The following is a 27,271-nucleotide window of genomic DNA, read 5'->3' as shown; positions in this document are numbered from 1 at the left end:
AGTACAGCACACTATTCTCTGCTTCAGTCTGAAGACCCACTGCCAATCCAATTGTCACACCAACTGCCCCTGCTCTTATACTCGTAGCTGGGCCCCGCCCCCTGACCAGTCCATTAAGTGCTGAGGGGAGTGAAGCAGGGAGTAGCCTACTTCCAATGAACCGCCACAGGACACCACCCCTCCCCAACACCCGGAGGCACGAAACGGACAGGGGGATGTACGGTACGACCAGCCCGTGTGTGCACCACGGCAGGCGCAGGAACCAGAGACACACCGCCAGGTGAAGGTGGAGTCGTGGGCGATTGGGGAAAGGGCCGGACCGGAGGATGACCCCGACGCGAGGCCGGGCAAGTAGCACTGGCTGGCTGATGTCAACATGTGCCGGATTCAGCCGCGCTAATGAGACCGTCTCACAATGACCCCCCCATGTCCAAAACGAATGTGGAAGGGCCACGCTCGAGAACCGACGCTGGAAAACAAACAGGCAGTCCTGGAGAGTGGAAGGAATGTGCGGCCTACACAAACTGTGGTGTGATGTCGGCACTGGTGCCAGCTTGCCCACCGTGTCTCGAAGCCATTGCAGGGCGGCTGATGGCTGCTCTGCCTGGCCCTGTGCTGATGGTATGAACTTACTGGGCACTGTCAGCGGGGCCCCATACACCAACTCAGTTGAGGAAGCGGACAAGGACTCATTGGGCGCGGTGCGGACACCCAGCAAAACCCACGGCAATGCATCGACCCAGTCCCGGTCCTTGAGCCAAGCCTTCAGGGCATCCTTGAGTTGCCAGTGGAAACGCTCCACCAGGCCGTTTGCCTGCGGATGATACGCTGTGGTGTGGTCCAGGTTAACCCCGAGGAGGCGGGTCATGGCCGACCACAGTTCAGATGTCAACTGAGGCCCCCGGTCAGACGTAATTGCCAGAATTGGGCAAACCGGCGTGCCGCCAAAGCACGGGCACAAGTGGCCACAGAGGTGTCTGCCAATGGAACCGCTTCCGGCCACCACGTGACACGGTAGACCACGGTCAGGAGGTGGGTGAAGCCGCATGATGTCCACGTGGATATGGTCAAACCGCTGGCATGGGACGCGGAACCCATGGACCGGTGCCCTCACATGCCGCTGTACCAGGCAGTTTAGCACAGGATGCAGGTGCGCGCCCAATGTCCAACCTGCTTGTCCTCCAACCACAGGCCCGAAACTGTGGCATGATATGCGGACATCTCCTCATCCGTCAGCCTGGCAGCAGCCAGGGATGAATAGTCAATGCCATCGGACACCTGCAAAACGGCGTTGACTGCGGGACAAGGCAAGGCGTTGGCTACTCTGTTGTCTTTGCCCTCGATGAAACTAATGGAGGCAGTGTATTGCGAGATGAACACCAACTGCCACTGCTGACGAGCGTACCACCGGTCGAAAACCTTGGCGAACGCAAAGGTGAGGGGCTTGTGGTCCGTGTGAGCATAAATGTCCGCCCTTCCAAAAAATAACGGAAGTGTCGCACGCTGAGGTAAAGGGCGAGGAGCTTGCGGTCGAAGGCACTGTAGTGCCGCTGTGCGTTGCTGAGGTGCCTGCTAAAGAAGGCCAGAGACCGCCAATGCCCGTCGATCAGCTGCTCTAGCATCGCTCCAACCACTACCTCGGATGCGTCGACTGTCAGCCCGATTGGTGCATCCGCCCGTGGGTGCACGAGCATCATGACCCTAGCCAGGGCCTCCTTGGCCTGGTGGAACGCCGCCACCGCTTCGTCATTCCATTCGACCTCCTTTTGTTTGCCCGCCATGAGGTGAAACAGCGGGCGCATGATTCTGGCCGCAGACGTTAGAAAACGGTGGTAGAAGGCCACCATTCCGACGAATTCCTGGAGGCCCCTCATGGTGGCCATTTGTGGAAACTGGCGCACTGTGTCTACCTTGGCCGGATCCCACCGCGGAGGGCGTTTAGGTGCGGCGGAGATGCAGTCGATTGAAGCCCCAACCTGTTGTGCGGTTCCCGGCGCTGACGGGATGATCTCCAATGCATCAAGGGCCTGTTGACGGGCCATCAAAAGTTGATCGACTCACTGTCGGTGAAAGGGTCGCTGGTAAGCTGCAGGCGGATGCCCAATGGGAGCTGCTGCAGGTAGGCATGCTTGAAAACAAAACAGGGATCATGGTCGCCCATAAGGACCAGCATATCGCCCAGCAGGGCCGAGGGCCTGCAGTCACCCAGGCCAGTCATCCGCAGGTTTTGGTGTGCCCGCTCGGCTCGCTGAGGCCAAACTTATGAACGAGTAGGGCCTTTAGGGTCTCCTACCTTTTAGCCACCAGGGGGTGGCAGAGAAAATGCTTAACCCGTTGTGCAGAGGCCTGGTCGATGGCGCTGATAATATAATAGTACTTAGTGGTATCTGCCATCACGCCCCGCTATGCATACTGCGTCTCGGCATGGTCAAACCAGATTTCGGGCTTGTCGGTCCACAGAGTAGGCAGCTTCAGCGTGACGGCGTAGAGATCGGCGTGGCCGGCCTGGTCCAAGGGCGGTTGACCGGGTTGTGCGTCCTGAAGCATATTCAGGTCCATCGCGACTTGCGATGAAATGTCGAGGGTCACCAGTGTAGCAGGTGCTTGAAAGCCCGGAATGACAGTGAGGAGCCAGGTGAATTCTGTAAAGGTTTTAATTAGTACAGCACACTATTCTCTGCTTCAGTGTGAGACTGAAGACCAACTGTCACTAGGAGCCCCTGCTCTTATGCTCGTACTCGGCCCTGTCCCCGGACCAGTCCATTAACTGCCGAGGGGAGTGAACCAGGGAGTAACCTACTTCCCAGGAACCGCCACAACATCATGGTTTGAGTTAATAGCAACAAAATCAGATGACAGTTCATGTTGGAATTGGTGAAAGATCTTTTAGGAGACACGTTATAAATATTCTGCAGAAATATAGAGAAGGGCAATAAGATCATGCAAAGGTCAAATAAAATTTGCAGCATTTATAGGTGTCATTGGGAATATTGTTTATGAAGCTAATAATATATTTTATGAGTATTCTTTGCACGCTATCTAACAATGAATTGTTTCCTTAATAAATTGTACTGTAAATAAATATATTCCCACCACTTTGACAATATCGATTGTTATATCCAGGTAAACAGATGCATTGAATGCCATCTCTCTGATCGATGCAGGTCGCTCCATTCAGACATGGTTGGCTGATACAGTTATCAATATCTGAGAAGTAAAGAGAAATAAAATGAAAAATATTCAGAATTATTTGTTTCTTCTACCAAAAAGTAAGCGACCCCCAATAAACCAAACATGCATGATTAAGTTACTCAGATCTTTCCACAAATTTAAATATTTGTTGTGTCATCTTGGGTACAGATAATTTGGCAGATAGAGGTTTAAAATCTGATTAAGGTTGTAATAAGACAGTGTCCTGCATTGTAGATTAATGATTTTTTTCAAGCTTTACAAAAATGGTAGAATTGGGAATGTACTGCCTACCAATTTCACAGTGCGTCCCTGTGAATCCACTTCGGCATTCGCATTGGTAACTTCCTCGTATATTTGAACATATTCCATTCATACATGGGTTAGATGAACATTCATCTATGTCTGTAAAATGATAGTCAGAATTAATATCCATTTGGTTCAATGCTATTTAAAAATAAAAAAAATCTGACTTGCATATGTTGTTGAAATGAATCCACAATAACATGGTTTGTAAATAGGAAGTCCATTTTTTATGTGAACAACGTGTATTACTGATAGTCGAACATATAAAAACATCATAGAATTTCCTCTTCATTTTTCATGAAAAATAATGTTGATTTAGTGGGAATATCATTTTTAAACTTCCTGTAAATGAAGTGTAAAGGGCCTGTCCCACTTGGACGTCATTTTTGGTGATAGCCTGGAAAGAGGTTGTTACGTTGTGGTCGGGGTGTAACATGTTGTGACGCATATAGTGACGCGCAGTGACACGCATGTGACGCGTGGTGTCTCCCTGCCGCCCCAGGATTTTGGAATGTTCAAAATCCAGGGGTGACATTTGGGTGTCTCATTATGTCATGCCCCCTGTCACACGCTGACGTATGCTGTCCTGTGGGTGACGCCCAGTTAGGGTTAGGGTTGGGGCTTTGACATTAATATATTAAAATTAATACAATAAAATCAATTGTGCAAATGAAAAGATGTCCGAGTCATTCAGTTTTATTTATAGGTGTATCGGTCCGCTTCCAGATCCAATCACCATCTCTTTAACTTTTCACAGGGATGGATTCAGTGAGTGTAGACTGAACTCCCCTCACCCCTCCACCCCCTCTCCCGCCCACATCCCTCCTTCTCCAATCCCCCCCTACCCTCTCCCCCTCTACCCTTCTCCCTTACCCGCTACCCACTTCTTCCCTTCCCCCCTCTTCCTCCCTTCTTGGGGAAAGTGGGGAGGGGGGCGGGGTTGGAGAATGGGAGAAGGGAGGGAGAGGGGGAGAAGGGGATGTGAGGGGAGAGGGGAGTAGAGAAGGAGGAGAATAGTGGAGCGGGGAGAAGGGAGGAAGAGGGGGGAAGGGAAGAGGGGGAGAGGGGAGGTGAGAAGGGTTAGGGGGAGTAGAGAAGGAGGGCTGGAGCGGGAGGGGGGGGGAAGGGGAGGTGGAGGGGAGAGGAGAGTTCAGTCTACACTGACTGAATCCATCACAAAGTTGGAGAGGCCCTTTACGGTTATTATGACCATTTCTGTTTGGGGGGTTTTTTGCTAGAGGTGAAACAATCAGTATAGAAAAGAGTGATTTGTGGAATGGGATTAGGTAGTTAAAATCTTTATAAAAGTTAAAACAAAAACAAACAAGTTTACTGCATGTACAATAGCACCTCATATTTTGCTTGGGCAGCTTACAACCCAGCAGTATGAATATTGATTTTTCTCAAGTGATCCTTGCTTTCCCTCTCTCCTCATCCTTCCCCCATCCAAGTAGTCTGAAGAAGGGTCTCGACCCGAAACGTCACCATTCCTTCTCTCCAAAGAGTTACTCCGGCATTTTGTGTCTATCTTAGGTGTAAACCAGTATCTGCCGTTCCTTTCTACACAAAGCTTATTTTGTTGATGTCAAATCACATTAAGCTTACCATCTAAACATAATCAGTCAGTAAAACCATTAACACAATCGGAATGAGAAAAAAAAAGTAAATGTGAATTTTCAACCTATTTTTCCCTTGCTACCCTTGCTTCCTTTCCCTTCCCTTATTACAAAAAACTTTAGATATTATCATCATTAGTCAGTATGGTATGAAGCCAGTATGGTTAATAACATGTGCTGTTTGATAATACGGATACGCTCCTTGACCTCAGAAGGACGTTTTGCTTATGTGCCAAACTTAACCGTTCAAGCTGTTTAACTAAAATTAGTTGGACATTTATGTTACAATGCTTAATCAAAACCTGACAGAACCACATAAACTGATGAGAAGCATAGATAGGGATGACAGGATGAAAATTGAGGTGAACGCAAAGGTGTTCATCTTGATACACAAGAGACTGCAGATGCTGGGATCTGAAGCAACAACCAATCTGCTGGAGGAACACAGCAGGTAGAGCAGCATCTATGGAGGGTAGATCTGCAGCATTGACTGTCCATTTCCCTCCACAGATGGTGATTGACCTGCTGAATTCCTCCAGCAGATTGTTTTTCGTTCATCTTCCGATCAAATTCAAATTAAATTGATTGTAGTTACCAGGGGCCCAGTTTGTATTTATTCAAGGAAGTAGAAGATTTTCAGGCCACCCTAGTGAGGGAATGGGATTTAGAAGAATTCAATGTCAGATGAAAGTGCGCCAGGTTGGACCAAAAGTGTAGAAACCTTAAGAGATTTGAAGGACAAGAGATGCATGAAGTGTGTCAATGGGGATACAAATGGGAAAATACTAACTGGATGGGACAGAGACAGAGGCACATTGTATATGATGAATGAATGAATGCATGTATGAATGAACGTCTGAATGAATGAATGAAAACTTTATTGTCATTCAGATATACACCTAGACACAGTGCACCTTGAACGAAATTTTGTTGCATTTTACTCTCCTAAAAGTTCTAGGTGCGTCCATAAAAATGCCTCATGCGCATGGTTCTGTAAAATAAATATATATAAAAAAGTTTTTAAAAAGTGTCGATATTTAAAAAGTTCTAGCCTCGGTTTTTTTGATTGTTCAGTAATCTTATGGCCTGGGGGATGAAGCTGTTGCAGAACCTGGTTGTCCCGCTCTTCATGCTGCGGTACCTCCTCCCAGAGTTAAGCAGTATGAACAGTCCAAATTGTGGGTGTGTGGGGGCTCTGGTAATGCCCTTAGCTCTAATCAGACAGCGCTTGTACCCCATGTCCATGATGGAAGGAAGAGAAGTCCCAAAGATTGTTTCCGCTGTCCTCACCACTCTCTGAAGGCACTTCCAGTCCGCAGCTGTACAGCTGCCGCACCACGTAGAGATGCAGCTGGTCATGACCGACTCAATTGTGCTTCTGTAGAAAGTGGCGAGGATGGGAGGGTGGAGGTGTAAACTTCTCAACCTGCGGAGGAAGTACAACCGCTGCTGTGCCCGAGATGTAATGTTTGTGGACCAGGTTAAGGTGTCCGTTATATGCACCTCCAGGAACTTGATGCTTTTCACCTGCTCTCCACTGCTGAGTTGTTGATGCAAAGTGGAGTGTGACTGGGCTGAATTTTCCTTCTGAAATCGACGATTGTGGTCATGGTGGGAATTCTTCCAGTGAGAACAATGTCAGTAACAGTTTGGGAAAGAATGACTCAATCAACCTCCATAAGATGGAAGTAAACAACAACGTAACCCTTGTTATCAGGTATGAAGTGGTACAAGTTCACAGCTTGAGTTGTTTGGAGTGAAGTAGAAAACATGGTAATCTGTTAAAACTACTGTTCCAATAAACACATTTATATTCTGCTATATTTTAGAGCGGTTTCTCTAGATAAGCATGTTGTTGGTGAATGAATGTTAAGTGCTAGTACTTATCATAGCTCCCCTTACTATGCTACTATTTTTACACTGCTTTGAGCACAAAAGCATTATTGCAGATCACCTATGAAGGGATCCTCTCAGAATGGTTCTAAAGGAGAGAAATCGTAAGTATCAGAGTTTTTTTTAAGACCTCTCCTTCAGTGTGTCACTGTACCACAATGTGTCAGATACCACCTTTAATTCCTAGAATTTTAGAGGCATTGAATCTTGAGATTTGCTTAGAGAAGTATTGAGTTTCCCCACTGCAGCTAATAATTTGAATGCAAATTGGCAAAAACAATGATCAAGCATAACCTATTGCTTGTTAAAGTTAAAGTATGCTTAACCATACAGTGCTGAATGTAAGAGAAGTGGGAAATAGAGAAAAGGAAAAACAGGTACACAGCATCACAATGAGAATGTTAACATTGAATTCACCCAAAAACATTGAATCAAAAAATATCTAATATATTAATCAGATTTATACTGACAACACAATGCTAAAATCAGATCTATTGTGCAATGATATTTATCATTGCAATTAAAAATGCTAAATGAATTATACTGAAGGTATTCTTCAATTCTTGTGGCATGGAAAATGCAAATGTGAAGTGCAATAGTGTAAAATAGCACAATACATAATTCCAATAAAATTGATAAATAAGAAGGAAAAGCTGTGTCTTTCCTCTCACCTATGCAATCATAACCATTGGAACTTAATCGAAAGCCGCCGGCACATTGACATTCAAAGCCTTTGATGTTTCCAAACCTATCTTCTCTGCAAAAATGCTGACATGGATTGTCTCCATTACGACATGCCTCTAAAACTGAAAGAACAGAACAGAAAATGTAATTCCTTTAGTTTTTCATTATTGCCATTTGCTTTATTGCTGGGTAGTAAATTAAATGTTCACATCGTGCTCTAGGGAGTAACATTGATCAATCTGGAATTCATATTATATGGTTCAGTGTTTCAATTGTAACTTTCACTGTCTGCACGATTTAGTTTAGTTTAGAGGTACAGCACGGAAACAGGGGTTTCAGCCCAGCGAGTCCACACCGACCAGCGATCCCCGCACATTAATGCTATACTAGACACACTAGGGGCAATTTACACTTACACCAAGCCCTGCAAAAATTTACACTTACACCAAGCTCTAAAAAGCCGAACCAAAACTACAAATCTGTAAGTCTTTGGAGTGTGGGAGGAAACCGAATATCTCTGAGAAAACCTATGTGGTCATGGGGAGAATGTTCAAACTCTGTGCAGACAGCACCCGTAGTCGGGATCAATCCCAAACGTCCGGCACTGCAAGTGCTGTAAGGCAGCAGCACTACCGCTGCACCTTTGTGCATGGTGATTCTTTCAGGCACATTCTGAAATTACCTTTGGGTCAATCCCAGGCAATACCTCTGTGTAGTGAAGTATCACCTATGCTGTATAGTGGCATAACAATGCCTCATTGTGTCATGTCATGTGAAAAGGTATATACTTATTGAAGAATTAAAAGCCACAATTCAAAACAGGCAATATCTTGGCATCAGAAAAAGGGTTGAACATTTTATATTGATTTGGTGTTTTTTTTGCTTGGAACATTTGAATTTGGAATTGCTAATGATGAAAGAATATGTCAACAGAGCCTTGAGTGAGACAAGTGTTTTGGACTAATCTGCTGGAAAGCAGTGCCAATGTGACCTGATACTGCATAGTCAAAACCGAGTTGAGATATCGCATATTAGATAAATGCTGGAGAAGTGACCAAATAAAAGCCACGGCAGTAGTTGAGGCAAGTAACTTGCCAACCAAATAGAATTCATATGAAAAAGGGACACGACCCTAAACATCACCCATTCTTTCTCCCTGGAGTAACTCAGCGGGATAGGCCAGACTGACTGACGCCAGCAATTTGTGTCTATCTTAGGATGAATGTTCTCTCCATAATATGTTCGGAATGGTTAATAAAGAGGAGAAAACAATAGTGAGACATAGAACTTTACTAAACAACACCTTCCAGTAAGATGCTGAACAAACTTCTTAAAACCTTAAGAATTCCACCAAATCTCTATACAAGGGGTCAATAAGTTTAAGAAATGCTTGTGATTGGAGAGGCATTCAGCATATGGTTGTCTGAATGGAACCTGCTGGCTCAGACTCACTGGTCCTGGTAACATCCTTGTAAATCTTCTCTGTACCCTTTACATCTTGACAACATCTTTCCTATAACATGGTGCCCAGAACAGAACACAATACTCTAAATGTTGCCTCATCAATGTCTGATATAACTACAACATGACCTCCCAACTTCTATACTCAATACTCTGGCTAATGAAGGCCAAGGTGCCAAAATGACTTTTTGACCACCCGATCCACCTGCACTCCTAGATCCCTCTGCTCCACAAAACTCCCCAGAGAACCACCATTCACTGTGTAGGCCCTGCACATGTTAGACTTCCCAAAAAGCAACACCTCACGTTTATCTGCATTAAATTGGTGTGAAATGGGTGATTGATGGAGGGCATGAGATCAAGTGCTTTGATCATGTTTTGCCATGTTTAGAAAAATTGTGGGTGCCCTGATCAAGCATCGTCTGTAGTTTTGTACTTGCGTAGTTAGTAAATATCACTCTGGGAAGATGAACAAGGGATACAGTTGATGCAAATACCTGTTGTGTTGCTGCTTGTCATGACAGTGGTTATAGGTGCAGTAATAGTTGTGGTTGGCTCTAAGAGAAAAGACACATTGATGTTAAAGGCAACACAATTCTTTGAAAGTAAAACAACTCTTTATTCTATGACAAAGCATTTAAAATTCTGAATATATTTAAATTTGGTGAAGAATTGCTCAATAGGTTTTGAACAATATGCAGGTTTATTAGAACTTGGAGATCTAACTAAATTCATGCTAATGACCGTCAGGAAAGTGCTATGGATTGTAATTTATTTTTGGTCTTATGCATGACAGGTCACCTGTTATTCCACAGCAAATAATTTGGTTTTCTGGTAGTGAATGTTCTGCAATTCTGCCTGCAGGTTTCAATCTACATTTGTGATGTAATGGTAATGTAATGAATTTATTTAGTAGTGATATTCTTTACACATGGCTGAAAATTAAATTGCATGTAAATTACATGAGTCAGAACTTTTAGCGGGATGAGATATCACAGACAATACAACATTAAATGGTTTTAATTTGGGGGTGACAGTCAAAACTAGAACGTTGAATAATAGCAGAGGAATACATGGTAACAAGACAATTTTTTTGAACAATTGTCCTTAGGAATAACATTTGGAATAACTATTGGAATGTCTTTTGGAATGCTGGAGTGATGCTGGAGTAACCCAGCGGGTGAGACATCATCTCTGTGGAAAAGGGATACATGAAGTTTGGGATTGAGACCCTGCATCAGTATTTTCTTAAATATAAGTCTGGGAAGATGAACAAGGCATACAGTTGATGCAAAATTATACCTCTTGTTGTGCTGCTTGTGGTGGGAGTGGTTGTAGGTGTAGTAGTAGTTGTGGTTGGCTCTAAAATGGAAAAGGAAGAGAAAAGACACATTGATATCAAAGGCAACATAATCATTTGAAAGTAATAAAACACAATTCTATGAAAACATTTCAACTACTGAAGAGAAAATAAAAGTTGGTGAAGAAATGTTCAATAAGATTTGAGCAATATGGTGTTTTATTGGAACTTGGAGATCTAACTAAATGAATGCTCTTGATTTTCATGGACTGTTAATGCTCTGGATTGTAATTTGTTCTTGGTCTGATGCATGACAGGTCACCTGTTATTTCACAGCAAATAATTTGGTCTCCTGGTAGTGAATGCTTTGCAATTCTGCCTGCAGGTTTCAATCTACATTTGTGATGTAATTGTAATGTAATGAATTTATTAAGTAGTGATATTCTTTACACATTGCTGAATATTAAATTGCATGTAAATTACTTGAGTCAGAACTTTTAGTGGGATGAGATATCACGGACAATACAACATTAAATGGTTTTAATTTGGAGATGACAGTCAAAACTAGAACTTTGAATAATAGCATAGGGATACACGTTAACAAGACAATTTTTTTGAATAATTGTCCTTCGGAATATTTTTTGGAATAACTATTGGAATATCTTTTGGAATAACTATTAGCTATACAAGGAACATCTCAAGGTTGTTGTTGGAACCTTGTTGCATCGGAAGTCAAAGTGACCAAAGCTTCATATGCACAAAACAATGTGAGTTCAAATACCGGGCTGTGCTTGGATGTCTACTCTTATAAGTTATTTAACATATCCCTAAAATTCTAAGCAAGTTACAGTTACTTGTTTTACTTTTGAAAACAAATATTAGTATCTTGCAATCATCTACCTGGTAACGTAGCCATGGACGTGATGTTAATTTCAAATTGACAAAGATTCCAAGGTTCGGTGAGGGGATTTCAATATTGACAAGATTTCCACATGCTTCAAATGTGTTTGGCATGAAAATATTGCATAGAAATGGCTGCATATGTACCACTAATCACTGCAGTTTAATGTGTTGTTCATAATGTTTAAATTATGCTTCCAGCTTGGAGATGAGCTGGGAAAATATGATACTTGAGTGGTTTACAGTGATGCCTCAGCTATTGGTATCTTTGACTATATCACATGCAACAAAACAAACGTACTTTATAATTAACTTCATTATGAAGAATGAATTTTGTTCCGAAATATCCCCTGACTACATTTAGCTACATCTATAGAATTGCACCTTTATTTTTACATTGATTAAGTGTGAAGTAATCTATGGTTGTCTATTTGGGAGCAAAGGGCCTGTCCCACCTGCATGCGACTGCATGCGTCTAGCGCGACTAAACATGGTGGCTTGAGGCGTACGGCCTCGCGGGGCCGGTCTCACTTCCAACCGCGGAGCCGTCTGGAGCTGGTCCCAACATCATACTCACCAATCAGCTGGGCAGGAGGCGGGCCGACTGAATTTGAACATCGCACGGCATTGGGTGGTTACGTCATTATGCAATGGCACACTGGGCGGTGACGTCATCACGCGACGCCACGCGCTAGTTGTACGCCGTCAAGACGCTGCATACGGCGTCCAGAGGCTGTGTACGGCGTTGAGATGCTGCGTACTCCCGTTGAGACGCTGCTAACGGCCTCAATGCGGCTGCGGGCCGACAGGCCGTTGCCGCGTGGGATTTTTGGACAGTGTCAGTTTTTTGATGCCCCGCGCGATGTCCGGCCCAGCCCTGCACAACTCCATATGGCTCCTGCGATCGAAGAGGGACCGACCACTCGAGGCCATATGGCTCAAGCGACCACATTAGGTCGCACTCGCCGCATGCAGTCGGATACGGGTGGGACAGGTCCTTATGTTGGTAACAAAATGAACAATCTTTGTCTATTGCTTTTCTCCTGCTTTACAAAATGCAGGTGAGAAAATGGGAAATCCTAGAACGAGCGTGAAATGTGTGATTGATGGTTCGCATGAGATTGTGATTTGATTAATTGTTTTGGCATGTTTTGGAAATATGGTAGGAACCACAACCAAACATCGCCCATGGTTTGGTACTTGAATGCATTATAAATATTGGTGTAGAAAGGAACTGCAGATGCTGGTTTAAACCAAATGTGGACACAAAAAGCTACAGTAACCCAGCGGGTCGGACAGCATCTCTGGGGAAAAGGGATAGGTGATGTTTGGGATTGAGACCGTGCATTAGTATTTTCTTAAATATGTCTGGGAAAATGAACAAGGCATACAGTTGATGCAAAATTATACCTGTTGTTGTGCTTCTTGTGGTGGAAGTGGTTGTAGTTGTAGTAGTAGTTGTGGTTGGCACTAAAATGGAAAAGGAAGAGAAAAGACACATTGATATCAAAGGAAATATAATCATTTGAAAGTAATAAAACACAATTCTTTGACAAAACATTTCAACTACTGAAGAGAAAATAAAAGTTGGTGAAGAAATGCTCAATAAGATTTGAGCAATATGCTGATTTATTGGAGCTTGGAGATCTAATTCAATTTATGCTCTTGATTTTCATGGACTGTTAATGCTATGGATTGTAATTTGTTCTTGGTCTTATGCATGACAGGTCATCTGTAATTTCACAGCAAATAATTTGGACTTCTGGTAGTGAATGCTTTGCAATTCTGCCTGCAGGTTTCAATCTACATTTATGATGTAATTGTAATGTGATGAATTATTTAGTAGTGAACTTCTTCACACACTGCTGAATATTAAATTGCATGTAAATTACTTGAATCCAAACTTTTAGCTGGTTGAGATATCACAGAACGTACAACATTAAATGGTTTTAATTTGGGGATGACAGTCAAAACTAGAACTTTGAATAATAGCAGAGGAACACACGTTAACAAGACAACTTTTTTGAACAATTGTCCTTATGCCTCTGTCCCACTTAGGAAACCTGAACGAAAACTTCTGGAGAAATTGCGCCCCACCCAAGGTTTCCATGCGGTGCCCGGAGGTTGCAGCTGGTTGCCGGAGGTTGCAGGTAGTGGAAGCAGGTAGGGAGACTGACAAAAATCTCCGGGAACTGCACGGAAACCTTGGGTGGGGCGCAAAGTCTCCAGAGGTTTCCGTTCAGGTTTCCTAAGTGAGACAGGGGCATAAGGAATAATTGTTGGAATAACTATTGGAATGTCTTTTGGAATAACTATTAGCAATACAGGGAACCTCTCAAGGTTGTTGTTGACTCAGTTGCATAGGAAGTCAAAGTGACAAAAGCTTCATATATAAAAAAAAATGTGAGATCAAATACCGGGCTGTGCTTGGATGTCTACTCTTATAAGTTAAATAAAATATCCCTAAAATTCTAAGCAGGTTACAGTTACTTGTTTTCCTTTTGAAAACAAATATTAGTATCTTGTAATCAGCTACCTGGTAACGTAGCCATAGACCTGTTGCTAATTTCCAATTGACAAAGATTCCAAGGTTCGGTGAGGGGATTTCAATATTGACAGGATTTCCATCAGCGTCAAATGTGTTTGGCATGAAAATTATTGCCTAGAAATGGCTGCATATGTACCACCAATCACTGCAGTCTAATGTGTGGTTCGTAATGGTTAAATTATACTTCCTGCTTGGAGATGAGCTGGGAAAATATGATACTTGAGTGGATTACAGTGATGCCTCAGCTGTAGGTGTCTTTGACTATATGCCATGTAACAAAACAAATGTACATTGCAATTTTCTTCATTATGATGAATGAATTTTGTTCCAAAAAATCTCCTGACTATATTTAGCTACATCTATAGAATTGCACCATTTTTTTTACAATGATTAAGTGTGAAGTAATCTATGGTTTGCCCATTTGGGTGTAACTTGGCAAAAACAATGATCAATCTTTGTCTACTGCTTTTCTCCTCCTTTACAATATTTGGATGAGAAAGTGTGAAATCATAGAACTAGTGTGAAATGGGTGATTGATGGTCGGCATGAGATTGTGCTTTGATCAATTGTTTTGGCATGTTTTAGAAAAATTGTAGGAACCACAATCAAACATCGCCCATGGTTTGGTACTTGAGTGCATTATAAATATTGGTGTAGAAAGGAATTGCAGATGCTGGTTTAAACCAAATGTGGACACAAAAAGCTGGAGTAACCCAGTGGGTCGGACAGCATCAAAAGGGATAGATAACGTTTGGGATTGAGACCCTGCATCAGTATTTTCTTACATATGAGTCTGGGAAGATGAACAAGGCCTACAGTTGATGCAAAATTATACCTGATGTTGTGCTGCTTGTGGTGGGAGTTGTTGTAGTTGCAGTAGTAGTTGTGGTTGGCTCTAAAATGGAAAAGGAAGAGAAAAGACACTTTGATATCAAAGGAAACATAATCATTTGAAAGTAATAAAACAATTCTATGACAAAACATTTCAACTGCTGAAGAGAAAATAAAAGCTGGTGAAGAAATGCTCCATAAGATTTAATAATAATAATAAATAATAATAATAATAAGTACATCACTAATCATTGACAAAAAAGTTAATACACACCAAAAATAACAATCAAAAGAAATAGTAGAAAAGACAGGTAAAATAAAGAAACATCAAAAACACCACAAACAGAAGCAAAGCCTCAGGCATGGTCAAAAGCCAGGGAGTACAAATGTGTTTTCACACTGGATTTGAAGATGGACAGTGAGGGGGCCTGTCTGATGTGCAACGGCAGGGTGTTCCAGAGTGCCGGAGCAGCAACAGAGAAGGCTCTATCCCCTCTGAGCCTCCGACTAGACCTCGGTACCTCCAGGAGCAGCTGACCAGCTGACCTGAGGGACCGGGCAGGAGCGTATGGGTGGAGCAGCTCAGAGAGGTAAGGCGGGGAGAGCCCATTCAGAGATTTAAAAACAAATAACAGTATCTTAAAATGAACTCGAAAGTGCACCGGGAGCCAGTGTAGGGAGGCCATTTGAGCAATATGTTGTTTTATTGACTTGGATATCTAACTGAATTAATTCTCTTGATTTTCATGGACTGTTAATGCTCTGGATTGTAATTTGTTCTTGGTCTTATGCATGACAGGTCACCTGTTATTGCACATCAAATAATTTGGTCTTCTGGTAGTGAATGCTTTGCTATTCTGCCTGCAGGTTTCAATCTACATTTGTGATGTATTTGTAATGTAATGAATTTATTTAGTAGTGATATTCTTTACACATTGCTGAATATTAAATTGCATGTAAATTACTTGAATCAGAAATTTTAGCTGGATGAGATATCACAGACCGAAAAACATTAAATGGTTTTAATTTGGGGATGACAGTCAAAACGAGTTATTTAAAATATCCCTAAAATTCTAAGCAGGCTACAGTTACTTGTTTTCCTTTTGAAAACAAATATTAGTATCTTGTACTCAGCTACCTGGTAACGTAGCCATGGACCTGTTGCTAATTCCAATTGACAAAGATTCCAAGATTCGGTGAGGGAATTTCAATATTGACAGGATTTCCATCTGCGTCAAATGTGTTTGGCATGAAAATTATTGCCTAGAAATGGCTGCATATGTACCACCAATCACTGCAGTCTAATGTGTAGTTTGTAATGTTTAAATTATGCTTCCTGCTTGGAGATGAGCTGGGAAAATATGATACTTGAGTGGTTTACAGTGATGCCTCAGCTATTGATATCTTTGACTATATGCGATGTAACAAAACAAATGTACATTGTAATTTTCTTCATTATGAAGAATGAATTTTGTTCTGAAAAAAATCCTGACTACATTCAGGTACATCTATAGAATTGCACCATTTTTTTTACAATGATTAAGTGTGAAGTAATCTATGGTTTGCCCTTTTGGGAGTAAGTTGGCAAAATAAATGATCAATCTTTGTCTATTGCTTTTCTCCTGCTTTACAATATGTGGATGAGAAAGTGTGAAATCATAGAACTAGTGTGAAATGGGTGATTGATGGTCGGCATGAGATTGTGCTTTGATCAATTGTTTTGGCATGTTTTAGAAAAATTGTAGGAACCACAATCAAATATCGCCCATGGTTTGGTACTTGAGTGCACTATAAATATTGGTGTAGAAAGGAACTACAGATGGAGGTTTAAACCAAATGTGGACACAAAAAGCTGGAGTAACCCAGTGGGTCGGACAGCATCTCTGGGGAAAAGGGAGAGGTGACATTTGTGATTGAGACCCTGCATCAGTATTTTCTTACATATGAGTCTGGGAAGATGAACAAGGCATACAGTTGATGCAAAATTATACCTGTTGTTGTGCTGCTTGTGGTGGGAGTGGTTGTAGGTGTAGTAGTAGTTGTGGTTGGCTCTAAAATGGAAAAGGAAGAGAAAAGACACTTTGATATCAAAGGAAACATAATCATTTGAAAGTAATAAAACTCAATTCTATGACAAAACAATTCAACTACTGTAGAGAAAATAAAAGTCGGTGAAGAAATGCTCAATAAGATTTAAGCAATATGTTGTTTTATTGACTTGGATATCTAACTAAATTCATGCTCTTGATTTTCAAGGACTGGTAATGCTATGGGTTGTAATTTGTTCTTGGTCTTATGCATGACAGGTCACCTGTTATTCCACATCAAATAATTTGGTCTTCTGGTAGTGAATGCTTTGCTATTGTTCCTGCAGGTTTCAATATACATTTGTGATGTAATTGTAATGTAATGAATTATTTAGTAGTGATATTCTTTACACATTGCTGAATACTAAACTGCATGTAAATTACTTGAATCAGAAATTTTAGCTGGTTGAGCTATCACAGACAATACAACATTAATGGTTTTAATTTGGGGATGACAGTCAAAACTAGAACTTTGAATAATAGCAGAGGAATACACGGTAACAAGACAATTTTTTTGAACAATTGTCCTCAGGAATAACTCTTGGAATAACTATTGGAATTTCTTTTGGAATAACTATTAGCAATACAAGGAACCTCTCAAGGTTGTTGTTGACTCAGTTGCATAGGAAGTCAAAGTGACCAAAGCCTAATATGCAGAAAAAAATGTGAGTTAAAATACCCGGCTGTGCTTGGATGTCTACTCTTATAAGTTATTTAAAATATCCCTAAAATTCTATGCAGGCTACAATTACTTATTTTCCTTTTGAAAGCAAATATTAGTATCATGTAATCAGCTACCTGGTAACGTAGCCATGTTGCTAATTTGCAATTGACAAAGATTCCAAGGTTTGGTGAGGGGATTTCAATATTGACATGATTTCCATCAGCGTCAAATGTGTTTGGCATGAAAAATATTGCTTAGAAATGGCTGCATATGTACCACCAATCACTGCAGTCTAATGTGTGGTTCGTAATGTTTAAGTTATGATTCCTGCTTGGAGATGAGCTGGGAAAATATGATACGTGAGTGGTTTACAGTGATGCCTCAGCTATTGGTATCTTTGACTATATGCCGAGTAACAAAACAAATATACATTATCATTTTCTTCATTATGAAGAATGAATTTTGTTCTGAAAAATCTTCTGACTACATTTAGCTACATCTATAGAATTGCACCATTTTTTTTTACAATGATTAAGTGTGAAGCAATCTATGGTTTGCCCATTTGGGAGTAAGTTGGTAAAAACAATGATCAATCTTTGTCTATTGCTTTTCTCCTGCTTTACAAAAAGTATAGGAGCAGGGAGGTTCTACTGCAGTTGTACAGGGTCTTGGTGAGACCACACCTGGAGTATTGCGTACAGTTTTGGTCTCCTAATCTGAGGAAAGACATTCTTGCCATTGAGGGAGTACAGAGAAGGCTCACCAGACTGATTCTTGGGATGTCAGGACTTTCATATGAAGAAAGACTGGATAGACTCGGCTTGTACTCGCTAGAATTTAGAAGATTGAGGGGGGATTGTAGATCATGTGCATGTACCTTTAATATAGTTACCTCACCACTACTAACCGCTCCCCATATCAGAAGTATAATTGCAACCTCCCCACCCATTGATCGCTCTCTAGCTCCGGTGACAGACCACGTACAGCTAGGGCAGCAACGGTCATGTGATATCAATAAAAGTAGTAAAGACACAGTGTGTTCATGACTCCTCTTTACATGGTGTCACAATCGTGCCTCCGCGCCTCCTCTTTGTCGGTTTTTATTTACGTTTGACCCAGTTCCCTATCCCTTGTTCTATCTCCCGTGCCATGGCTACCTCTTGCCGCAAGCCCGATGTGCTTGTCTTCGACTCGGACATTGCCCATCGGTGGGGTGTCTTTAGACGCGATTTCCAGCACTACGTGACGATCGCCCATCCTGCTGCCACCGCTGAAACGCGGGCTTCTCTGCTCCTCAACCTGGCTGGTCCCGATGCCCTGGAACGATCTGAGTCGTTTGTATATGCTGCAGGTGAAGATGCTCGAGACCCGGTATGTCTTATAGCTAAGTTTACAGCAATGTGTGACATCCCCACCAACTGCATTTTAGAGCGTTTTAAAATGTTCAGCCGGCGTCAGATCCCTGGAGAGTCAATCGACAACTATATCGCCGCGTTGCGACACATGGCCAGGCGTTGTCGCCTGGACGCTCTGACCCCCGATCAAGTGACCCGCGACATCCTAGTATATGGCCTTCTCGATGTGAAGCTAAGGGCTGAACTTCTGCGGAAGCCCGACCTGTCTCTGGACGAGGCTCTGCACGCCTCCCGCATGGCTGAGGCTGTCACCTCGGCACTGTCGCCTGCTGATCAAGACATTAACTTTGCCACTGCTGCTGGCCACCGGCGGAACGCTGGCCCGCCACGGCAACAGGGTTCCCCTGCACCCGGGGGCGGGAGCCCACGACGTTGCCCCAACTGCAATTTTGCTTCCCATCAGTTTAATGTGTGCCCTGCCTTGGGCAAGACATGCAATTTTTGCAAGAAGTTAAACCATTTCTCTGCAGCCTGCCGCTCTCGTGGGAAGCCTGCCCCCCCTCTTCGGAGAATGTTAATCAACCTTGCTCAGGCTGATAGCGAGCCTGGTTCCCAGTCTCAGCCTGACGAACTCCCTTTGTCTGATACCAGTTCATCCCAGGGGGAGACCAGCATTTTTTCACTCTTGGATGCACATGCCTTGATAACGGACCCTTCGGTTCGGGTCACTGTCAATGGTTCGACCTTCTCCGCAAAGCTCGACACGGGGGCCGTAACCAATGTAATGTCAACAAGCCTTTTCAAAAAGATAAGAACTAATGAGATAGTGACTGTTGCCAACTCCCGCCTGCATGCCTACGGGGGAGCCGTACTCGTTCCCGTGGGAAAGGCAACCCTGCACTGCAAGGTCCTGAAGGCCTCTCGGCCCCTCACCTTCTACCTGCTAGACTCCAACAACGTTACCTTGCTGGGTGCCCAGGCGTGCCAAGACCTCGGTTTGGTCTCCTTTCACCGTGATATCCACCAGGTGCGGACCCTCATGGACCCCCTGCACGAATACCCCGACCGTTTCGACGAAAAGCTGGGCAAGCTGCCCAGCTGCTACAAGATTGCTGTCGACCCCAGCGTTGAACCGGTGATCCGCCCGCCGCACCGCATCTCCTTCGCCATGAAGGATAAGGTGAAATCTACGCTGCTCAACATGGTCACCATGGGCATACTGAAAGAGGTGAGCGATCCCACCCGGTGGGTCTCCACCATGGTTGTTGCCATGAAAAAAGACAAAACTGAAATTCGCATTTGCATCAACCCCAAGGACCTGAACCTGGCCATCAAACGCCCGCACTACCCAATGCGAACAGTGGAGGACGTCGCTGCACAGGTTGGTCCGGCCACTGTATTTTCGGTCCTCGATGCCAAGAGCTCTTTCTGGCAGATACCGCTGGACGAGCGATCCTCCTACCTGACGACCTTCAGCACGCCTTTCGGAAGGTTCCGATTCCTCCGCATGCCATTCGGGATTAACTCTGCCAGCGAGGTATTCCAGCGAACCATGGAGCAGCTGTTTGCCGGTCTGCCGTGTGCTATCATCGTTGACGACATTCTGGTCTACGGTAAGGACGTGGCTGAGCACGACCTCCACCTCCGTCAAGTCCTAGATCGGGCCCGTGAAATCAACCTCAAGCTCAACCCAAAGAAGTGCCGTTTCCGCGTCCCGGAGGTCACTTACGTGGGCCACGTTTTTACTGCCTCGGGGCTGAAGCCTGACCCGCAAAAAACGGCTGCTGTCTCCGGGATGTCCTCACCCACCGATGTGCCCAGCCTGCAGCGTTTCCTGGGCATGGTCAACTACCTGGGAAAATTTATCCCCGACCTCAGCGAGCTGAGTGCGCCCCTGAGGGAGCTCATCAAGAAGGACACTGCCTGGGCCTGGTTCTCGCATCACCAACATGCCTTCGACGTCCTGAAGTCTAGACTAGTCAGTACCCCCACTCTCAAATTCTTCGATCAACAGCGTCCCATCGTTCTCACCTGCGACGCTTCCAAATTTGGTCTGGGTGCCGCCTGCCTGCAGCTCCACGATGGCCGGCAGCTGCCCGTTACCTATGCATCCCGCACCATGACCTCTGCCGAGCAGCGCTACGCTCAGATTGAGAAGGAACTGCTTGCCGTGGTATTTGCTTGCTCCAAGTTCAAGGACTACATTCTGGGCAACAACTTCACGATCGAGACCGACCACCAGCCGTTGGTCACCATCCTAAACAAGCCGATCCACGTTGCCTCTTCCTGGCTGCAGCGCATGATGCTGCAGCTACAGCGCTTCACTTTTAAAATTGTGTATCGCAAGGGCAAGGACATGTTCGTGGCCGACACGCTGTCCCGCGCACCACTATCGTCCACTGATCGCCACCCATACGAATCGTCTGACCTGATGGTGCTTAACGTTAACATTGTGCCTTCACAGCAGATGCAGTCCCTGGTCAAGCACACTGCCAAGTATCCTGCCCTGCAGCAGCTTGCCGACGTCATCCGACAGGGCTGGCCAGACAGCCGTTCACCCTTGCCGGCCGGTGCCGGCCCCACTTCCTGGTCCGTGACGAGCTTGTCCTGCACGACGGTGTGGTGGTGAAAGGACACAAAGTCGTTGTGCCCGCCGCGCTGCGGGACCACTATTTTCAAGTCGCCCACCGCGGTCATCCTGGGGCCGAGGCCACTCTGTCCCACGCCCAGAGTCAGTTCTACTGGCCCGGCATGGCCCAAGACATCCGGGAGAGGGTCTCTGCCTGCGCTACCTGCAATAGCCTCGCTCCCCATCAGCAACGTCAGCCGCTTCTGCAACAGCCTGCCCCTGAACTGCCCTGGATGGCAGTCGCCACTGACATTTTCGAATGGCGTGGCAAGCACTTCCTGGTCCTCGTTGACTCTTATTCCAGCTGGTTCGAGGTCGACCAGCTGCACTCCCTCACCTCTTCGGCCGTCATCGGGAAACTGCGCCGCCACTTCGCCACTTTCGGCTCCCCGGCGAGCCTCCAATCTGACAACGGCAGCCAGTTCACCAGTGCCGAGTTTCGGGGTTTCGCTGCCAGCTGGAACTTCCGACACTACACCAGCAGTCCAGAGTACCCGCAAAGCAACGGCCTGGCGGAGCGCACTGTCCGCAGTGCTAAGGACTTGCTGGAGCATTGCAGACTGTCCAAATCCGATTTTTACCTGGCCCTCCTCAATCTTCGGAACATCTCCCGCGACACTGCCTTGGGCTCGCCAGCTCAGCAGCTGATGGCTCGCACAATGAGACCTCCACTCCCTGTGACCCAGCAGTCCCTCGTTCCCTCTGTTCTCCAGCCTGCTGCTGTCCAGGAGCACATTGCCCTCAAGCACGCAGTGCAAAAGCGCTCCCACGACCAGTCCTGCCGTCCCCTGCCGCGTCTATTCCCCGGCCAAGTCGTCCGGATGCAGTCCCCCTCCGGTCACTCCAAACTTGTCACCGTCGTCGGTGATGCTGGTTCGCCGCGGTCCTACCTGGTCGACCACGACGGTACCATCTACCGCCGGTCCCGCCAACATCTGCGGCTTGTCAACGAGCCCCCACCACCGCCTGCCGACCCTTTCTCCCCTCCGTTGTCCGCTACACTGCCCGCCGCCCCACGCATGCCTCGCTCCCTGCCATCTCAGCTCGTCCAGCCCCGCTCTCCGCCTGACAGCCCTCGTTCCCCTGCCCGTCCAACCGCTGCTGCGCCTGCGTCCCCTCCTCTGCCTCCGCCGACTCCTTCTCCTCCAGGATCCCCGGTTCGGTCGCCCGCCCCAGTTCCGGCTCCTGCTCTTCCTGCAGAGGGGGGAGATGGCGAGCTGCGTACCCGGTCCGGCCGGCTGGTTAAGCCGCCTGTCCGCTATGGTGATTTTGCTTAGCTGGTTGCTCATCTGTTTGTTTAACTGTTTGCTTACATGCTCGTAGCGCATGAGACGTGGTCGCCCCCTCACTACTGTATTGCTTTGTTTCCAAGGGGAAGGATGTAGATCATGTGCATGTACCTTTAATATAGTGACCGGTCGGCATGAGATTGTGCTCTGATCAATTGTTTTGGCATGTTTTAGAAAAATTGTAGGAACTACAATCAAACATCGCCCATGGTTTGGTACTTGACCGCATTATAAATATTAGTGTAGAAAGGAACTGCAGATGCTGGATTAAACCAAATGTGGATACAGAAAGCTAGAGTAACCCCGCAGGTCGGACAGCATCTCTGGGGAAAAGGGAGAGGTGACGTTCGGGATTGAGACCCTGCATCAATATTTTCTTAAATATGAGTCTGGGAAGATGAACAAGGCATACAGTTGATGCAAAATTATACCTGTTGTTGTGCTGCTTGTGGCGGGAGTGTTTGTAGTTGTAGTAGTAGTTGTGGTTGGCTCTAAAATGGAAAAGGAAGAGAAAAGACCCATTGATATCAAAGGAAACATAATCATTTGAAAGTAATAAAACACAATTATATGACAAAACATTTCAACTGCTGAAGAGAAAATAAAAGCTGGTGAAGAAATGCTCCATAAGATTTGAGCAATATGTTGTTTTATTGACTTGGATATCTAACTGAATTTTACTTCGGAGTCACGTGAGTGATTCCGTGAAGAACCCGCCCAGTGCGCTGTTGCGTCATTATCGTACAGCTGTGCACACGCGGCCAGCGGGAGTCGGGCGCTCCCGCAACCAAGGAACGTGAGGTAAGTACTTACCTTAATCGGGCCTTGTGGTTTTTGCTCCAGGGGGAGCAAAGCAGCAGAGGAAGCGGCCCCCGTTCGACTCCAGCGAAGGAGCCGACAGTGGAGGGGGATAGGCGCAAACGGGACCGCACACGCTGCGGACCGCTGACAGGGAGCTGCGCTATGCCGGTCCGCTGAACAGCTGTTTGGTTAACAGCAGCGGACCGGAGGGAAATTTAAAAACCCGACCGGCAGCCCTGCAGACTCCTGACAAGGAGAATCGCCGCCCGGGAACCGCTACAATGCCGCCTGAAAAACGGCAGGCAGCCTCTAACTACAGGTAAGACAAAACCTTACCAAACCTACAGGTTCTACAGGAATCAACTTCCTCCAACACTGGAACAGGCTGGAGACAGCAAAAATAAGTATGTCTGTCTCCCCAAGCCAGAGGAGGTCATGGAGTTCAAAACCTCTAGGGAAAACGAGGGGTCACTGGCACTCCTACCCCAGTGCTATTGCACTAGCCATCTCCCTTGTCGAGGGATTGATGCAATAACGGAGTTTGAGCTATGCCTCCTCCAATTTATAGCACACGCTTTTGCTCCCTCTTTTGAGGCTAGCTAAGGAGGCCAGGGCTGGGCTGGCTTAAACGCTGGGCAGTCGGACGAGAACAGCAGTATGACAGGGGAGCAGGATCAGGAAGAGCTGCTGGGTGTCGTGGGCCACTACATGGCTCCTCCACGCGACCATCTTCCCAAACAAAGCCCTGCAGGAGTAGGCCTTTCTAGAGGCAAATCTGCAGGCAGCTGGGTCAGCAGACTCGCAGACAAGAGCTAAAAGCAGCGAACTTTGAAGCTCCTAACAGAGGGTCAAGATGTCACCGCCTTTGCTCGTTTTTTCCACGGATCATACTCACCTGGCAGGCGAGACGCCATGATCACCAAGGTGGTTCTCCCAGGATGAGACTATCCCGTTGCACTACGAGTGTGCTGATGCCTAAGATGTTCCCAGATTTGGGATACTCGACTGACATTTGTACATATAAGACCTGCCCTCAACCCCAAATATACGGGGCTATGCAAACCGCTGCTGCGGGAAGAGAGGCAGCTAAACCTGTGCGCCTCATGAGGGCAGGCCATGGAACGAGCAGGACATCGCATCCAACACCCAGCTGGCAGCACCCCTCGGCATCCACCAGCAAATATCGAACAAGGACTGGTGAAAGCCTGGCGACCGCTTCACATTACCCCCAAAGTTCTTTTTAGACAGGGGCCCAGAGTGGAGCCGTGGGAAAATGCGCCGCCCCACCGACAGCACCAGCATACCAGCAAAACTAAGCCTTCATGAAAAAACAAAGAACATGGGGGTAGGTAGTCTGGTTCCTCCCAGTTTACACAAAATAAGGGTGTTCTACTAACAGCGCGGGGAGCACATTTACACTTGTTGATAAAAGCATGGGGTGCTGTCACAAATAACTAATATATACTCAACAGTATTAGTGGATAAAAACTTGAATTCAAATTGGGCATATTACCGCCAGTTCAGCAATGCGCCCAAAGGGCATTTTCTCCCTCTAAGAAAGAGAAGCGAGAAGGTCAAGCTGAACTAGAAAGGCTCATTACTAAACGGATCATGGGAGTAAACATGAACCATTGGAATTTGTATCAAATATATTCACCAAAACTACAAAAGATGGTGAATGTAGCATCATCATTGACCTAATATCACTAAATAAATCTGTTGAGTATATACACTTTAAGATGGAGATGGGTTTTGGTCACTGCCAGACATCTGATCTCCAAAGGATACCTTATGGCAAGCATTGATATGGAAGATGCAAACTATCTTATACCCATACACTAGGATCATTGTAGATACCTAAAATTTACATGGATAATGGACATCCCGGTTAGGGCAACTATGGGAGTATAGAGCATTCCCAATGGTCTAACCTCAGCCCTAAACTATTATAAATATTAAAAATAGCCATGAAAATATTAAGAAAACAAGCATAATCATGGCATATATTGGATGATATCCTCATATTAGGGGAAACAAAGGAATTAGCTGTGGCAGCAGTTCTAGCTACGAAACAGCTCCCTAAAGCACTGAGGTTCATCCCACGCCCAGATAAACCAGAATTGAAGCCGTTAACTACCATGGATTATCTGGGCTTCAATATCAATTCCATCCATATGACTGTTACTTTGCCAAGGTACTTGGGTCACTATAATCAAATCATGAATGTACCCACTGAAGCTATATCACAATTACAGTGGTGGGCAGACATATGTTTGGCATAGTTTTCAGCCCTATTATTATCACCAATCCCAACTTGGTTATTAAAAACCGATGCCAGTACTTTAGGCTGGGGAGCAACTAAACTCCATATCCAGCACAGGTAACAGATGGACCAATTCAGAATCATCGTTACTACACACACCGGGCATCAACTATTTGGGATTGGTGATCGCCTATTGGGCTAAAAAGCATATGCATTTCAAATGCAGCACGTACATATGCGGTTACGGATTGATAATACTATGGTGGTGGCTTATATCAACCATATGGGGAGCATAAAATCATTATCGTGCAACAAATTGGTCAAACAGATCTGGCAATGGTGTGTCAAAAGACATTTTAACTATCAGCTGCCTATTTCCTAGGAAGCTAGAACACAGTGGGAGACACCACGTCACGGGTAAAAATTTATGATAACATTGAATAGATGTCAAACCCAAAATATCTGCTAAAGGTATTAAGCAGTTTGAAAGCCAGATATCAATTTGGTTGCACAAGACGGAATCACCAGTAACCTATGTATGTGACTTAGGAACCAGATCAGAGGCAGCAGCGATAGATGCCTACACGCTGGAAGGGGGAATTTCTGCTTTGCCTTCCTCCCTTCTGCCTCATCAGTCGGGCACTTCGCAATACAGATGGAATCTGTCTCTGAGATATTGAACGTGCCCGACCGGCCTACACAGCCATGGTTCCCAGTTCATCACGACATGGTGGGCGAGTCACCTATGGATTTCCCTAGTGGACCATGGTTGCTGACTCAACCCAGTATCAGGCATAAGCCACCCATGCCATAAAAACATCAAACTCCTGGGTGCAGGTTTTGAATAGACCTTACCAGGGACTGGGATTATCCAAAGGAACCATTACCACCATGTCGGCATCCCTGCGAACAGTCACCAAGAGCATGGGAAAATACTGCCACGACGCAGGGACAACATACCAAACTATTCAACCACTGACGTATTGGAGTTCCTGGAACATCTACACCATGATTAAAAGGTGAGTTACAGTGCCGTAAATACAGCATGGAGCGCCTTGTCTGCTTATCTAAAAACAGCAGGACAGCAAAACCCAGGTATACCCATGCATGGGATATCGGTGTGATATTGACATATCTCAGAGAATGGCACCAGCCAGATCCCTCAGTCTTGCTCAATCTATGTTAAAAACGCTCATGCTTATGGCTCTTGTATACGCTCACAGAGTCCAGTCACTCCATAAAACTAGACTGGATAACATGGTGATTACCCCAGACGCATCACGTTCATCATTCTAGGTCTGCTAACTCGCAGGTATATGGGACTAGGCGAGATTATGAGTTCGGCACGGACTAGTAGGGTCGAGATGGCCTGTGTTTTCCGTGCTGCAATTGTTATATGGACCAGGAACGCCCAATTCACTGGGGGGATTCCGGGCCTACCCACCAGAGTCCAGG

General features: G+C 45.3%; 1 protein-coding gene across 2 annotated transcripts in view; it reads right to left on the bottom strand.

The window, feature by feature from the left end:
* The window catches only part of LOC129703234 (mucin-like protein), a 155,051-nt gene extending 131,762 nt beyond the window's left edge, over nt 1–23,289 (bottom strand). Inside the window, exons 1-9 of one of the 2 annotated variants that reach the window (XM_055645528.1) lie at nt 23,184–23,289; nt 16,720–16,779; nt 14,733–14,792; nt 12,760–12,819; nt 10,452–10,511; nt 9,647–9,706; nt 7,676–7,810; nt 3,484–3,594; nt 3,094–3,207 (exon numbers count right to left, since the gene is read on the bottom strand). In XM_055645528.1, coding sequence (XP_055501503.1) covers nt 3,094–3,207; nt 3,484–3,594; nt 7,676–7,810; nt 9,647–9,706; nt 10,452–10,511; nt 12,760–12,819; nt 14,733–14,792; nt 16,720–16,779; nt 23,184–23,274 — 751 coding nt within the window. In that variant the 5' untranslated portion in view covers nt 23,275–23,289. The remainder of the gene's footprint in view (nt 1–3,093; nt 3,208–3,483; nt 3,595–7,675; nt 7,811–9,646; nt 9,707–10,451; nt 10,512–12,759; nt 12,820–14,732; nt 14,793–16,719; nt 16,780–23,183) is intronic. The other variant, XM_055645529.1, reaches the window with a different exon arrangement.
* Between the last annotated feature and the right edge of the window lie 3,982 nt (nt 23,290–27,271).

The sequence above is a fragment of the Leucoraja erinacea genome, chromosome 14 (genome assembly GCF_028641065.1).
Source record: "Leucoraja erinacea ecotype New England chromosome 14, Leri_hhj_1, whole genome shotgun sequence".
Lineage (NCBI taxonomy): Eukaryota > Metazoa > Chordata > Chondrichthyes > Rajiformes > Rajidae > Leucoraja > Leucoraja erinaceus.
Note: the sequence above shows the minus strand (reverse complement) of the source record. Positions and strands in the feature narration are given on the sequence as shown.